Here is a 15,626-nt window from a genome sequence, read left to right on the forward strand (position 1 = left end):
CCCCGAAAGAGCCTTCGGCTTGTGAACGTGCGAGTCGGCGCCCTTTCGGAGCATGCGCAAGGAGGCCGCGTTGGTTTGGTCCTTGCGGCTTGCCGTCGGTGGAAGAGACGAGCGGCGCGGCGCGACGGTTGGGGACTCGGCGAAAGCCATGGCGGCCGTTGAGGGGGAGAGCGACGCCTTCGATGCTATCGTCATGGCAGAAACGAGGTAGGGCCTGTTCGTCACGTTGTTGGCGCCGCCGCTTCTCGACGAAGAACTTTCCCCTCCTTTCGTTTTGGCACTGAACGGGATGGGAAAGGCGCGTCTCTAACCGCGGGGAAGGCCAAACGGGGCCGAGTAGCGGCATCCTCCCTTCGGCTCCTTCCTCTGCTTTAATGTCTTCGTTGCTGAGACTACGCTGAGGTTTTCGTGCCACTCCGGTACGATTCGGTTTGGTGAAGGGTCGCTCTAGAAAGAGTGCAGAGAAGAGCAGTTAAGAGGATGAGGGGACTGGAGGCTAAAACATACAAAAACGGTTGCAGGAATTGGCTATGTCTAGTTTAATGAAAAGAAGGATTAGGGGAGATATGATAGCAATGTTCCAATATCTCAGGGGCTGCCACAAAGAGGAGGGAGTCAACCTATTCTCCAAAGCACCTGAGGGCAGGAAAAGAAGCAATGGGTGGAAACTAATCAAGGAGAGAAGCAAACGAACTAAGGAGAAATTTCCTGACACTTAGAACAATTAATCAGTGGAACATAGTTTGCCTATTTTTTTTAAAAAAAAATAGGCATAAAATAGTCTGCAGTGAAAGAATTATTACAAGATATAATAGGATATATTACAGGTTCAGTAACATTGTGACTGAGATGCGATTCGTTTCAGTTCTGTTGAATGGCAAAAGCCATAATTAAGTTACATGCTTAGAAAAAGGAAAATAAATACTCGTAAGATGGCAATGCTGGCCCACATCATTTTTACAATTTGTTAGCCTTGCATCTTAACAAATTTAGATTGAATCTGACATTTCACTCTATTACAGAGGCCAATCATATTGGTGAGGTAATATAAAAGTATATATAGTGCCATAGAACTTCAATGTTGGTGTAAATTTTTTAGAGTATTGAAAATTACTAAAGCGATTCTTTTTTTACTGTAGATTACAAATGAAATGAGATAAATATTGTACATTAATGGAATTCATTCTTGTACAATTTATTGAAAGAAGAACCTCAAGAGAAGAGAACATTATTTGCTACTGTAATTTATGAAAGTCCCAATTTTAAACTCTTATGAATGTACAAATGTAATTACATTTTAATAGAACATAATAAAATCAAGACTGGAGTTCTAAGTATGCTTAAGGCACCAAACTAGAAATTGGGAGATTATGAGTTCTAGTCCCACCTTAGCTATGAAAGCTAGCTGGGTAACCTTGAGTCAGTCACCATTCTGAACCTGACTCAATTCAGAGAGTTATTGTGCGGAAAATAGGAGGAGGAAGGATGTTGGATATGTTTGCTGCCTTGACTTTTTTGTAAGAATAATATTAAAGACAGAATACAGATAAAAATGATGAATCAGAGATAAACCTTACAGAATTCAGTAAGACTTGCATCCAAGCAAGTATGTATGCCATAGTTTATATGGGATTACAAGCTAAATGAATTTACATTCAAACAGCATATTATATAACAATTGCTTAAATCCTTTTGAAATTAATTGGAATGTACTGGATTATGTGGAATAAACATGCATGACAGTTAAATGAAAGGATATATTTATATGTATTTATATGGCTTATATGGCTTGTTCTTTCAAAATCTTTTAACAGATTTTATGGTGAAGGCTATCAAGATGGTTATGCTGAAGGAGTCCATGCTGGTGGTGTTGAAGGAAGACAATATGGAATACAGCAGGGTGCCAGAATTGGTTCAGAAGTATGTTTTAAAAGTTAAAATTAGTTTTTTGATTTAAAACAGTATTCTCTTCAGTGTGTATACGCTGACATGTACATTAAACACTAAGTGAACTTTGTAGTTTTTATAGCTCTGTAACTATAAACATATGAGCAATAATGTTAGTGATTTTAAAACAAAATAAAATAATCACTTCTCAAATTTACAGATAGGGTCATACCTTGGTTTTGCACTGACGTGGCAACAGTTGCTTCAGAAAACATCAGATGAAAAATGCAGGTAAATTTAGGGGGAGGGGGAACTGTTGTTACCCACTGGGTTGAATCAAATTTTGCATCTTGAATATGGAACAGCTTCTTACTATCAAGGAAGTTATTTGATCCAGTTAGGAATTCTCATGGGAGGAAGGCTGATTTGGGAGAAAGATTTTTGTTATTTCTCTCTCTCTGCTGGAAATTTGTTTCCAGGTGCATTGAGCAGTTGCTGTCATTGTAAAATATGTAGAATTGGTAGCAACAGAGAAAGGAGAAAATCAGTAAAATACTCCCCCACCTTTTTTTCCTTTCTATCAGTGGCAGCATTCTCAACAGATCTCTGTTCAGTATATTATTGTTGCTAGAAGGTCATTTTATATTCAAATACTTTTCTTGTGGATTTAATTAATTTCCAGAAAAAGAACTTCTTTTTCTGCTTAAAAAAAAAAAAGCCTAGTATGGTAAGGAAGAAAATATCACAAGTGTAAATGAAGAGGAAATTGGTGACAGCCTAAAATATACATCAGAGTACCTGGTGAAATTAGATTGTGCGTGTGTGTGGTGATGGAATTACATTAATTGAAATAGTATTGAAAAAGTATATCAGCAATTGTACCAGGATGAAATTAATTGGATATGACTTCAGCGGTGTATCAGCAAAGTTAAGCAGAAACATTATAGCTTTCAGTTTTCAGATGTTTCCAAGTGCAACAACCTATGGTGTTTGCTGGAACTGATATTGTCGTCAGTTTTACTGGATGTAGCTGTTTAAAATTACTACACTTTTCATTTTGATTTAGCTGTGTAATAATAACACATACATTTATTAAATGTATATGCCCAACTCTAGTGACTCTGGGTGGTTTACAGTTGTTAAAACATTTAAAAAACGGAACAGTGCAAAAAATACAAGCATAGCAAAGAACAAAGTCCTGATAAGTAGCACTGTTTAATTGATTGAAGCTGGAGCATACAACCTGCCAGGTTGAACCAGTTGGTTAAATACTATAGGAGGCAGGAGATCCCTCAAATAACCTGATCCTATGCCATGTAGTATTTTATAGGTAACATCCTGTACCTTGAATCCCACCTGGAAGCAAACTGGCAACCAGTGCAGTTTGTAAAGATGTGTTACATGGACATACAAAGGCATGCCTACCACTTTCTGTGCTACTGCATTGTGGACCAGGTGGTTTTTCAGGCTAGCCTTACTTAGAACATGTTGCAATAATCAAACTGTGAGGTGACAGTGTATGACCATCTCTCTGAAGGGCCCCATGTGGTAGGAAAGGGTGTAATTGGTACTGTATATGAACTTGGGTAAAAGCCTTTTTGGTCACAGCTGCCACATCTCACTGAGTAGAATTGTGAGTCCAGGAGACCCTCCAAAATTGTGCACAATCCTTGAATGGGGAAGAGCAACCCCATCCAAGATCAAAGTGAATATCCTCAGATCTGGGAAGTAAAAACACCTACTGCCTCCAGATACTGGAACAGAACCTCAACTTGGCTGCCTCAGAATCAAAATACATAACAAATGTCATCAAAGTCTTGATGATATCAAACCCAAACTGGCTGGTGACCTCAACCAGAGGTCTCATGTAAATGTTGAAAAAGAGGGGAGAGAAAATAACACCTGAGGTACTCCACAAATGAGAGGCTTAGGGAACAATCTCTCACCACCAAGTAACACTGACTGGACTAGCCCCGGAGAAAGGAAGAGATTCACCATAAAATGGTGTCCCCAATGCCCCCATCCCCCAACCCATGGAGCTGGCTCAGAAGGATACTGTGGTTGATGGTCTCAAAAGCCACCAAGAGGTCAAGGACCATAAGGGTGACCAAAGCTGTCTCAGTACTAAATCCCAGCTTGAAACTTGACTGAAATGTGTCTAGAATAGATAATCCATTTCCTCCAGATAATCCATTCCTTAGCTGCAGACTACCTTTTGAGCAATCTTCCCCAAGGAGGGAAGGTTGGAGACTGGTGAATAGTTATTGAAAACCATTGGTCCATGGATGACTTCTTGAGAAGGGGGCACACCGCTGCCTCTTTCAAGACTGGGGACAAACACCGTCCCCTTCATCAAGAAGATTGACGCTACTGCATGGACACAAATGCGAATCACTTTCCTTGCTGCTTTCATAATCTGGGAGGAACTTGGATGCAGGAAATAAGTGGCTGAGTTGATAGTAGAGAGAGGCCTGTTTATTTTTTCAGGATTCACCATCTCAAACTCATCTTGGATCATACCACTAGATTGCAGCCCAGTCACTGCAGCCTGCGCTGTATTATTGTAGCACACTGGAACTGGTGAATTATTTAGATCGTGCGAATGCAGTTTCCATTTTTCTGTTAAAGAGGTGATTTTTAATAGGCAATAATCTACTAAAGATCTGAGAGAAGAAATCAAATGTAGAAGAATATGCTTTATTATTTGGAATTTGTCATTTTCAGTTTTGTGTTTGGGGAGGGTGGTTTAAGTTTTACCTCATTTTTCTCAAAGTCTTACTGCTTTATAAAGTTATCATCTTAAAAGAAGAGGCAGATTGTTCCAAAATCGTTCATTCATATATGATGAAATGCTACAAAACAAATAATAGGGACATTTTCTACAGTGACTTCCATTACCTGGTGACAATGCTGACTAGAAGATGTGGATTTGGAGAAGGATTGAAATGATAGATTTGATACAGTGAGCAAATATTCTGAATTATAAACACATAGCACCTGCTGCTCTATTAATGGATGTAAAGAAGGAAACGGTTGGAATTGATCCATAATTCTAAATAGTCGAGTGTTTTTATACCAAGCTGTATAATTGGTCTTCATAGACACCATTGATTCTAAATGCTGTAATGTCAGGGCATTATTTGAGCCTCTATTATAATAATTAATTATTATTTTTATTAATGATAGTAATCAATAGGCTTGGTTTTCTGAGTTACCCATCTTGTGAGTGTGATGTTAGAATGAACGGAAGTAGTAAAATATATTAAAACAGGGTGGTATGTAGATGGACTTTGAAAATAACAGTGTGTGACATTATTAAATCAATTTTATTTCAGTAAAAAGATAAAAGTCCTGGAGCAGTTAATAGAGATGATTCAAAACTTTCCTTTGGAAGATCCAGTTTATGACAAACTTCAAGATGACTTGGAGAAAATTAGGGGACGGTTTAAACAAGTATGTGCCCAATTTCATTGTTGGAATACAAACTGTAATTGTGTTCAAAACAAATAACATTATTGGAATGGAACATTACAGGAACAGAGGAGGATATTTAATATTTAATTAAAATATTAACATTTCTAAATTTCTTTTCTTTTTAGATTTGCTCATTATTGCACATTCCATCTGATTTAAGACTTGGTTCTGAGGGAATTTCATTTTCATTTTGAAAGCAACATAAAAAGAAAATTGCTGTTGGATATAAAAAATGGTTACATCTCACACAGAGTGATCATCTTTTCTTTTCTATCCACTGAGCAGAAAACTACAAAGATAATAACTTGATTTTATTGTACTTGAATTGTATCACTGTATCATTGTTTCAGTTTGCACATTCAAGCTCAACGGTGGCTTCAGCCTGTTGGTTAACATACTGTTCCAAAAATTAATATTACATTATTAGAGAAGAAAATTGGTCTGTGGAACATCAACTAAATAGTGTTACTTTTTTTTTCTTCAATTGTGTCCAATTCTTGGAGTCAGACTGGAAAAGTCTCTGCAGTTTTCTTGGCAATAATTTTTCAGAAGTGATTTGCCTTGCCTATTTCTAAGACTGAGAAAAGTGGCTGGCTCAAGGTCATCCAGCTGGCTTTGTGCCCAAGATGGGACTAGATCTAATGATCTTCTGGTTTTTAACCTGAAGCCTTAACCATTATACTAATTTTGACTCATTAATAACCTATTGCCACCGTTTATATTGAAAAGGTGACTGCAAGTAGTCCTCGACTTACAATTACAATTGGGACTGGAACTTCTGTCACTAGGAGATGTGTTTTTTAAACGATAAACACCTGATTTTACAATCTTTTTTTTGCTACAGTCAATAAGTAAATCAGTAGTTAAATGAATCCATCTTTCCCCATTGACTTTGCTTATGGGAAATTGATTGGAAAGATTGCAAATGGCAATCGTGACCTGCTGTTGTAAGTACATGCTGGTTGCCAAGCGCTCTAATTTGGATCACATGACGGGGGGTGCTGTAGTGGTTGTAATATAACTTTTTTCAGTGCTGTTGTAACTACAGACAGTCACCAAATGAATGGTTGTAAGATGAGGATTACCCATAAAGCATCTTAAGGATTTTAAGCAGATTTTGTAAACACTGAAGAGTGTCTTCCTAAAATTGGCATTTTAGGAAGTGAGTAAAATACATATTTCACTATATTAGTGCAAAAACCACGAATTTGAAACATGTTATCAGTGTATCTGTAGTTTTATAAGTGTATCTCAGATGGGATGTGTGCTTTATTTGTAAATTAATTTTGGAGGCTCCCAGATAAACCGATTTTTCTGTCAGTAGCTTTCTTTTTAGGAACAGTAGTAATCACCATTATTATTATGAAAGTGCTAAGGTATATTCTGAAAATAAAGTTTATTTGGAAAAAACACAGATGAGGACCAGTAGAGATTTTTGTAGCTTGCAGAAAGTGCTTTCGGAAGCCAATCTGGCACTCTCTTGCTGCACATTTTGTAAATAATTTTAATAGACATTTGGCTTGTGGCCATGTTCTATTATGTCCTGTTTCTCTCTTATCATTTTCCTACCCTTTGGCAGTTTAGAGGAAATAAGTGGCAAACTTGCCAGTCCAAATTCAGGCTGTCGTATGAGTTCTTTCCTTTTATGCCATCATTTGAAATTGCACAAGGAATAGCATATGTATGTATTTATTCATTTTTAAAGCATGCATGTCACATCTCAGGCCCAGGTTTTCCTGGGATGGTTTACAGCGCCTAGAGACACCATACAAGAATAATAATTAAAATATAATAATACAATCAATGCAGTAATCAAGTAGTATGAGTTCCAATGCAGCATATACTTACCAAATCCTAAAGCTAAAAGCTCTTTTGCCTGGCACTGAAAACAAAGGCAGCTGAAGAGGAGCAAGGTTAAAATTTTGTTTTGAAGTGGCAGCATTTTTCTTCTTGCTTTAAAGCCTAAAAATCTAAGCCCCTATCTTCAATATGCTGTATTTGCTTTTTTAAATAAAAAGTTTAGTGTATTTATCTTTGCTTATGAACAACATTATAGTAACTAAATCATTTTTGGGGGGGGTGGGGTTTACAAGATTTCCCATTCCTTGCACTTCATTGTTGTGCTGGTTGTATTTGCTGCTTTGGGCTGAGAAAGATCAGGATAAAACTGAATTGTGTTAAAATCCTATTACATTCCTTCATGCTGTACCTGTATGATCAAGATTAACTTTAAATTATTGAGATGTTAGAAACCACTGATTAGGGCCACCTAGTGGGAAAAATAATTATATCAGCTTTCAAATTTAAAATTCCAATGTTTTTGTTAGAAATGGTAAACAGTTTTAACTAAATTGGCTTTAAGAAGAAAGTTTTTGTTTTAAAAAATGGAAGTGCAATAACTGAGACAGTATTTACTGAAACAGCTGAATGCTCTTCATTTATATATTCAATGGACATTTTACCCATAACTGAAGATATATTAATAATTGTACTGTTAGTATTATCTGTTGTATTGATTGTAAGGTTGGCCAAATTCACTGCCTATTATGTGTTATATTCTGATATTTGTACTAAAATATTACTTTCTTCAAAGTGATTCTTACTGTAATTCAGTCTGTTACTTAAAGTAGCCATCTGTGAAAGTGCTCTGTTTTAACCCGTTTATTGACAATGTTTTTACTTCAGGGAAAAAGAAAATTAATTAAAACACTAATATGGAAGCATAAAAGAAAATGAATCCTGTGAAAACCCTTAATCATATATCTGTGTAAGGAGAGTCTGGAAAAGCAGTTGATAATATGGTTGATTTGCAATCAAAATATGCTTTTCAACAGTTCTTCTAAATTATCCAGAAACACTTTTGGATAATACAAGGAGGAAGCAAAAGATAGAGTACTGTGTGCAAATAATTCTTTGTTCAAATACTATGGTGTGCAAATAGTTCTTTGTTTAAATACTAGGGTAAGAAAAATTTGTGACACTAGAACAAATGTCATTTTGAAATGTCAATTTTTAGAATATGACTTTTTATACATCAACACTGTTACTAATCAAATTATAACACATAATTGATGTGGGTTTCCAAAGTATGTGATTTAGGTTTTTACATCAAATTACCCACTATTAAATACAAAAACCTAATCATTATTTTTTTAAAAGATAAAACTTTAAAAAAAAGTTTTTAAAACCCTGTTACATTCAATGTAAGTACCTCATTTTGGTGGAAAGAAGAAAAATTAGTAACAAATCCACCTGCAAAAATTGCTTAGGAAAGGCATTGTTAGTTGCCTTATATGAACTTGATTTATACAACAGAGATTAATCTCAGTTTGAAAGGTTTCTGAAACCTAAGATCCATAAATGCTTTTATATCTACCCCATTGTTCTTCATGCTACCAAATTAAATATACACTATGCCAAGTGCATAATGTCTTTTTCCAGGCGGCACTTTTAAGGTAAAGATTTAATTATATCAAAGACTGTGCAGGGAGTAACACAACCCAGATCATTAACATGTATAAGAAATTACTCCCTTGTTTAAAAATTTGCAGTGATGTTTGACACAGACAAAAATGACCCTTCTGCTTTGATCCTAAGTAGTGTATTATTGCCTTTTGTTTTCCTATCTACTATGCAGTACATTTAGTCAGATAGCTGTTTGAATGTATTTGGAGGAAATGTTTGAGTATTTATTGAGATTTAGAATAAATTTTTTTTTTAAAACCTAAATGTGATGCTTTGCTTGACTTGGTGTAGCATATCTCGTTTTTGTATTGAATTTATTATGTTCTTTCTCTGCCCAACACCTGAAGCCTTTGAAACATTATCAAAACATTTACAAAAGACAATGAAAATAGTCAAATGCAATGAATATATAGATAGTATGTGAAAAATATAAAACACTTCATTGAACAGTAGGCATTCAGACTTTTTTCAAACTCTAGAAAAGCCACTCAAAAAGTAATGTTTTCATTTAGCCTATATTGTCCTGAAGAAAGCATTCCATAAACAGGCCTCATCAGGACAGGGGGCTTTGCTTAAGATTTTCTAGCTTGCTACCAAAGGCTTTAATGTCAGGACCACAATATCAATGTGGACCTGTAAGTTAATAGACTGCTATCAAAGGATTGACAGAGTGGTCATATCACTTAATTCTAGTTCATAAACGTGCAGTTTTATTTAAATTAATTAAGTTTCCAAATTATCTTCTCATATGTATGCTAAGGCTGCAAAGGAGAAGTTACTGATAGAAGTGATAGCAGGATGTTAGGCCTCAAAAGAGGGACTTGGTAAATCAATCTGTTGATAACGCTTAGTTTTTTCCAATCTATGTCTTTATGATCTGTTGGACTGCAGTTCCCATACATATTGTAGCAGAAGTCCCATTATCAGTATGGCTATTGACATGAATATAAGATACCCATTCTGGTGGGATTCATGTAACTTAATACTGTACAATGTTCTTTCTAGTATTTTCAGTATTTTCTTTCTGTACATAGTGTCACATCTTTTCTGCCCCAACCCACCTAACAAGATGGAAAAGGGCAGAACTAATTTTATTTATGGAATTTTTATTGCATCCAGCATAGGAATCATTTTCACTACTACTGTATATGATTCATGTTGTCCTTTCCCGCATCTTCTCTAAATTGCTTAAACTGGGGGGCCTTAACTATACATGACATTCCAGCAGGAGTCAGGAATGGTCAGATTCAGAACCTGCATCTGTATAGGCATGATGCTTCTGGCAATATTCTTTTTTATTTTTTTCCTCCTGAATTTGCCTTTTTCTTAGCAATTGCAATCTAGATAGTTTTCATAGAGCTATCAATTATAATCCCAAACTCTTTCTTGATCAAACAATTTTTGGGGACTTAGGAAGCACACCTGAATTCAAATGGCTCTCTCATCCTGATGGCATTCCAGAACAACTTAAAGAATGTCCTAGGGCCTAGGCTTTGTAATAGGTTGGATGGAATGCCTTGTTAAGATGCATTTGTTGTACATTTTGATATTGGTGTTCCAGATTTGCCTTTTTGTTGATTTCTCTTTGTGTCTTGCATTTATCCTGATATATTTATTTATTTATAATGTGAACTGCCCAGAGTTGGTCCATATTTGGCCAGTGTCAAAATTGAATTCATTCTTTCATTAAATAGCAATCTTCAGCAAACTCAGCCACCTCATTATTTATCTCAATTGCAAATAATTTATGAATACTGTAAATTTAAAAAATCATTAATCCCAGCAATGCCCTGATCCTTCTTTTTGCAAAAGTTGACTATTTCCCCCACCCAGTCTTTGTAATTAAATTAGCTTAATAACTAATTTGACTTCTAGGTCTACTCTTGAATCTCGTGATACCTTGGTGAAAATCCCTTTGTAAATCCAATACCATTGATCTTGTAGATAATCTCTGTCCGTTTTTGGTGACATTATCATGAAGAGTTTGTGAGACTGAACATATCTATGAAAGATACAATGTCCTATTTATTTATTTTTATTTGGAGTATGTAACTTTTTTTCCATTAAGGCAAGTCTAGAATCCAGGAAATATAAGCTCGTTTTAATGTCTCTGGGAAACAATAGCTAGAATCTTTGTCCTGACTCTTTCCTCCAGTGAAACAGAATTTTGATTTATTTCATAATGATTTTCAATCAAGTTAACACCAAATGAAACAATGATAGTTGCAGTGGGTCTTCCTGTTTTTAAGAATATGAATAAATGCAATGCATGATGCTTAGGAATATACTCTCTTAATAGTTCTACAAAATGGGAAAATTAACTGTGGCTTTTTCTTGCATTTGAAACACGGATGCTTTTTAGAAATATGTGGAAGATAAATGAAGTTTATAATTCAGGAGCTGGGGCCTAATCAATATTGCACGGAATCTTTTTTGAATGTGAATCAGCAGGTCTTTAATTTTTTTAGTTGGTGCTATTGTTCCAACAGCAAGCTTTACTCCTATTGTCCAGTGTTTGTCCAGCTCACGTTTACTGGACTGTGGGAACGGATTAGGGTTTCATGGTTTCTTCCCCCTTCTTGCATAAATGCTTGATCAAAGACATTCCTTGGATGACAAAACACTGTATACTGTGTCACACAGTCCTGACCAGACTGCATGAACAGTAGCTTAAAAACACATGCCCACATTGTTCTCTAACAAGCTATTTCTTTTTTCTTTTTTAAAAAAGGACAACAAATTTAGATTTAGACACACTTAAAAAAATAAAGACTTAATGTGCTATTTTATATGCATACATCTATATCTCTCTTATCTGTCTTCCTTTTAATGATTGTTTCTACGAATGCAACTCCATACAGTAAAATCAAAATAGAAATAGTGAATGATTATTAAACTATACATTCATGTATTCAATTTGATAATGCCATTTTTTTAAAACCCTGATTTCATTTCAATGATTCTGAAGCAGCTTGCAACAGAATGTAGCATTTAAATGCAAAATATTTTCATGTGTCTGGTTGGAAAAGGAGCGAAGAAAAATGTTGGAATGGGAATTGGGAGTAATGTTAAAATCCCTTTCTGGTGTTTTGGTGTTATTATTATCCTCACAGCCTATAGGAAATGTGTCCTATAGGAAATGTGGAGAAAATTGCCTGTGTAATGCCTAGGAAGATTTCTGCTGACCTTCATTGGATGTAATTGTTACTAAAGCATTTTCTCCCAGTTTTCTGCCCTGTTATTGTTAGACTTGTTCAGTCATTCAGTTGTTTCCAAAACCTTGACTGTCATTTCACCAGGATTGTTTGTCAGTAACTCTTTGAATTATAAGCACATGTTTGTGTCATTGGTTATAGTAACTATCCATCTTGTTTTCTGTTGGAGTCTTTAATTCCCCCCCCCCACACTGATGTAAAGAAGACATCAGTGTCATCTTTAATGACTATAATCTTTGCATTAGGTGTCCAACATAGGTAAAGCTTTCTTACTAATGACTGTTGAACTATAACTCATAATTCTTAGACTGACCATTGTTGTGCTGGCTGGAAATGTTGAAACTGTAATCCAACCCATTAGGATGAACCTATAAAAATAAAGGCTTGATCTAGGAAGATGAGCTTTTTCCTTGGGTGCGCTAGTTGGAATTCCTTGGACAGTTCCTGTGACATGGAATAAATAAGTCTTGTGTGCAGTTTCAAAAGATTTTTCTAGTTATAAAAACTGCTAAGGACAGAAATATAGAAAATGACCCATTCCTAATGATAATAATTATGTTAATAATGCTGTTTTGCTGATAATAAGTGGAGATGTGTAATTTGAAACAGTAGTTTCAAGTCTGAATGTGTTCTGACTTTACTAAAAATGTTTTGATGCTGTTCCAATCATTCTCCATGTGTTTCAATTCAAGTTCCAGACGCGTATTTTGAAGTTGAAGCTGAGCTACCCAAGCTTGGGATGGAATGTACTCTGCCATTCATGTGTCAGTTTTGCAGTGAGCATTTGGCTTATGCACGTAAAGATGCAAGATGATTACCACACGTAGAAAGTCTTCGTATCTTCCTTTTGAATACGTGGGAGTGTTTTAAATTGAATCCAGGAAAGGCTGAACAGATTTATACAAATATTTGTGTTAGTTCTTTACATTTGATTTAAATGCAAATGATTTGGTTTCAGATTGGTCAGACAAAATATTGGCAGTGAAATGTACAGATCAAATACTGATTGCAAATACGGAATATCACTTGGTTTCCATTATTTTAGTCACAATTTCAAACTGTATTTTCGGGGCAGATATAGACAGCTGGACTTTTAAAAATTAACTGGGCTGCAAGTTACTATCCAAGACCAGAGGTACTACAGTGCATGAGTCTAGAAACATTTCCTGGTCCCCATTTTTAGTCAGTGACAGTGCTGCTTCTGTTCTTGCATCTGTGGTAACTGCTTCCTCCTGCCTTTCTCTACAAATGTTAGCCTGGATGAGTGAGCAGGTGAAATAAAAGTCTCTGTTACTGATACCAGGTCTGCAGCTGGTAGAGGCAGGGAAAGTGTGGTATAGATACTTCTATACAGCAATCCCATGTTAGAAATGGAGTAACAGAGTTGGGAGAGACCTTGGAGGTCTTCTAGTCCAACTCCCTACTTAGGCAGGAAAGTCTATACCATTTCAAACAAATGGTTATCCAATATCTTCTTAAAAACTCCCCGTGTTGGAGCATTCACAACTTCTGGAGGCAAGTTGTTCCATTGATTGTTCTGTCAAGAAATTACTCCTTAGTTCTAGGTTGCTTTTCTCCTGGTTTAGTTTCCACCCATTGCTTCTTCTGCCCTCAGGTACTTTGGAGAATAGCTTGTCTCCCTCTTCTTTGTGGCAACCCCTGAGATATTGGAACACTGCTATGTCACCCCAGTCCTTCTTTTCATTAAACTAGGCATACCCAATTCCAGCAACCGTTATATTTTAGTGTCCAGTCTCCTAATTATCTTTGTTGCTCTTCTCTCTTTCTAGAGTCTTAACATCTTTTTTACATTGTGACAATCAAAACTCGATGCAGTATTCCAAGTGTGACCTTACCAAGGCATTATAAAGGGGTATTAAAACTACATGTGATCTTGTTTCTATCCGTTTATGCAGCCTAAAACTGTGTTGCCTTTTTTGGCAGCTGCAGTACATTGCTGGCTCATGTACTTTGTGGTTCCAAAACTGAACAGATCTTGTTATGCTTGAACAGAGAAAGTGCTGCATCTGAGTGCTACTGGCATTTTACTTGATCCAGGTTCAGCCCTGTTCATTAAGTTTTTCTTTCACAAAGTTTTCTGAAAAAAATGCTCCAGACGAGTTTAATAAATTTAAGAGTAGGAACAAGAGTCTAATGCTGTTTATACATCAGGCTGAATTAAGATTTGTTTTAAACCAGTTTGTTTAATCACTTGATTGCATACCGTAGTTAAGCTGTAATTTGTGGTTTAAAGCAAAATGGCTTGATTTACAGAGCCAAAAGCTAATGAACCTTATATTTTTATCTAACACAGAGAAATTTTAGTTGCTTAGTAATACAAATTAGCATGACCATTTATTTCAATGTTCCTGCTTTTATCTGAAATTCTGTTTTTAAGATCAAGTCAACTTATATAACTAATGACCGCCATTGGTTTAGAACTCCTATTAACCTCTAAATATGTGGACTACATAATTATGAACAAAGTGCACCCTAAACTTTAAAGGCCTCTGTAGAGATAACAAAATATACAGTACTATTCCGCAAACATGATTTCTAGTGACTCATCATATAAACGTATCTTACCAATATGCTTCTTAATCTTCTGTCTATTCATAACAATCCTAATTTATAGCCAAAAATTAATTCATTTGAATTTGTTTCATGTTTTGGTCCTTTTGGAACCACAAGTTTTAAAGGAATTATCTGGCTTCTTCATTAAGATGGGAAAAGGACACATTCTGCTGTATTCATATTATATGGCTTCAAAACTATGTTGGCTGTTGAAATTAGGTTTGTCTGCAACTCTTATGTAAGAAAATGTTAAGTACTGGATCAGAAAGTAGACCAGTTATAATCTGTATGGACAGATAGATCTAGACTTGGATCTATGCTCATCAGTAGCCTTTGTCAGAGCATTCTCCCACCTGATCTCCTGGGTGCTCTGCTGTTAGATCACCTGTCCTTTTTGACCATGGGGCAAAATTACATTTATGGAGATACAAAAGCTCATATGTGGTTCGTCTCTTCTTCCATTAGGAAGCTGTATAAATTGAATCCAAAAGCACAAACAAAAAGAAAATGTGAGTGTTTTCAGAAAGGAAGCTCTGTTGGAGCACAAGAGAAGAAATAGTATTTTAAGTTCAGTTCCATCACATGGAACTTTCATTTTAGTATATTTTTGCTGTTATGCATTGTAAATGACGTAGGGAATAGTAACATTTAACCAGTAGCAACATTGGCTACTATATGAAATTAAAGTTAATGTAGGAGCTTTGTACTGGTTGGGAAACATTGTGCTCCAGTATTCTCAATAGATCTGTATTTAAGTCAACTGTAAATTATTTCTGTAACTTTTATTCAATATCCCAAATGTCATCCCAAAAGAATACCAGATTGTATACATTGGATGCCGAACACTAAGTATAAATAATAATCTAAGGAACACGGCAAATCATGGGGATTGTTAATAGTGAACAACAAAACAGAAAACCAGCAGTGGGTTTTACAAATTTATTTCTAGTCATTTAGGGGAGGTTTTTCTTGTTTGCTGGAAACTTACGTTACAGGTCTGTTGGTGACTGT

The 15,626-nt window shown here is 35.7% G+C and overlaps 1 protein-coding gene across 2 annotated transcripts in view; it reads left to right on the forward strand.

Moving 5' to 3' along the window:
- LTO1 (LTO1 maturation factor of ABCE1) overlaps window positions 1–15,626 on the forward strand; it is a 23,698-nt gene continuing 8,072 nt past the window's right edge. Inside the window, exons 1-5 of one of the 2 annotated variants that reach the window (XM_034417292.3) lie at window positions 1–207; window positions 1,815–1,920; window positions 2,108–2,178; window positions 5,223–5,340; window positions 5,487–9,090. In XM_034417292.3, coding sequence (XP_034273183.2) covers window positions 53–207; window positions 1,815–1,920; window positions 2,108–2,178; window positions 5,223–5,340; window positions 5,487–5,555 — 519 coding nt within the window. In that variant the 5' untranslated portion in view covers window positions 1–52 and the 3' untranslated portion in view covers window positions 5,556–9,090. Of the gene's footprint in view, window positions 208–1,814; window positions 1,921–2,107; window positions 2,179–5,222; window positions 5,341–5,486; window positions 9,091–15,626 lie in introns of those variants that run through there. The other variant, XM_034417293.3, reaches the window with a different exon arrangement.

This window comes from Pantherophis guttatus, chromosome 1 (genome assembly GCF_059756535.1).
Source record: "Pantherophis guttatus breed Tessera chromosome 1, ASM5975653v1, whole genome shotgun sequence".
In the NCBI taxonomy this organism is placed as follows: domain Eukaryota; kingdom Metazoa; phylum Chordata; class Lepidosauria; order Squamata; family Colubridae; genus Pantherophis; species Pantherophis guttatus.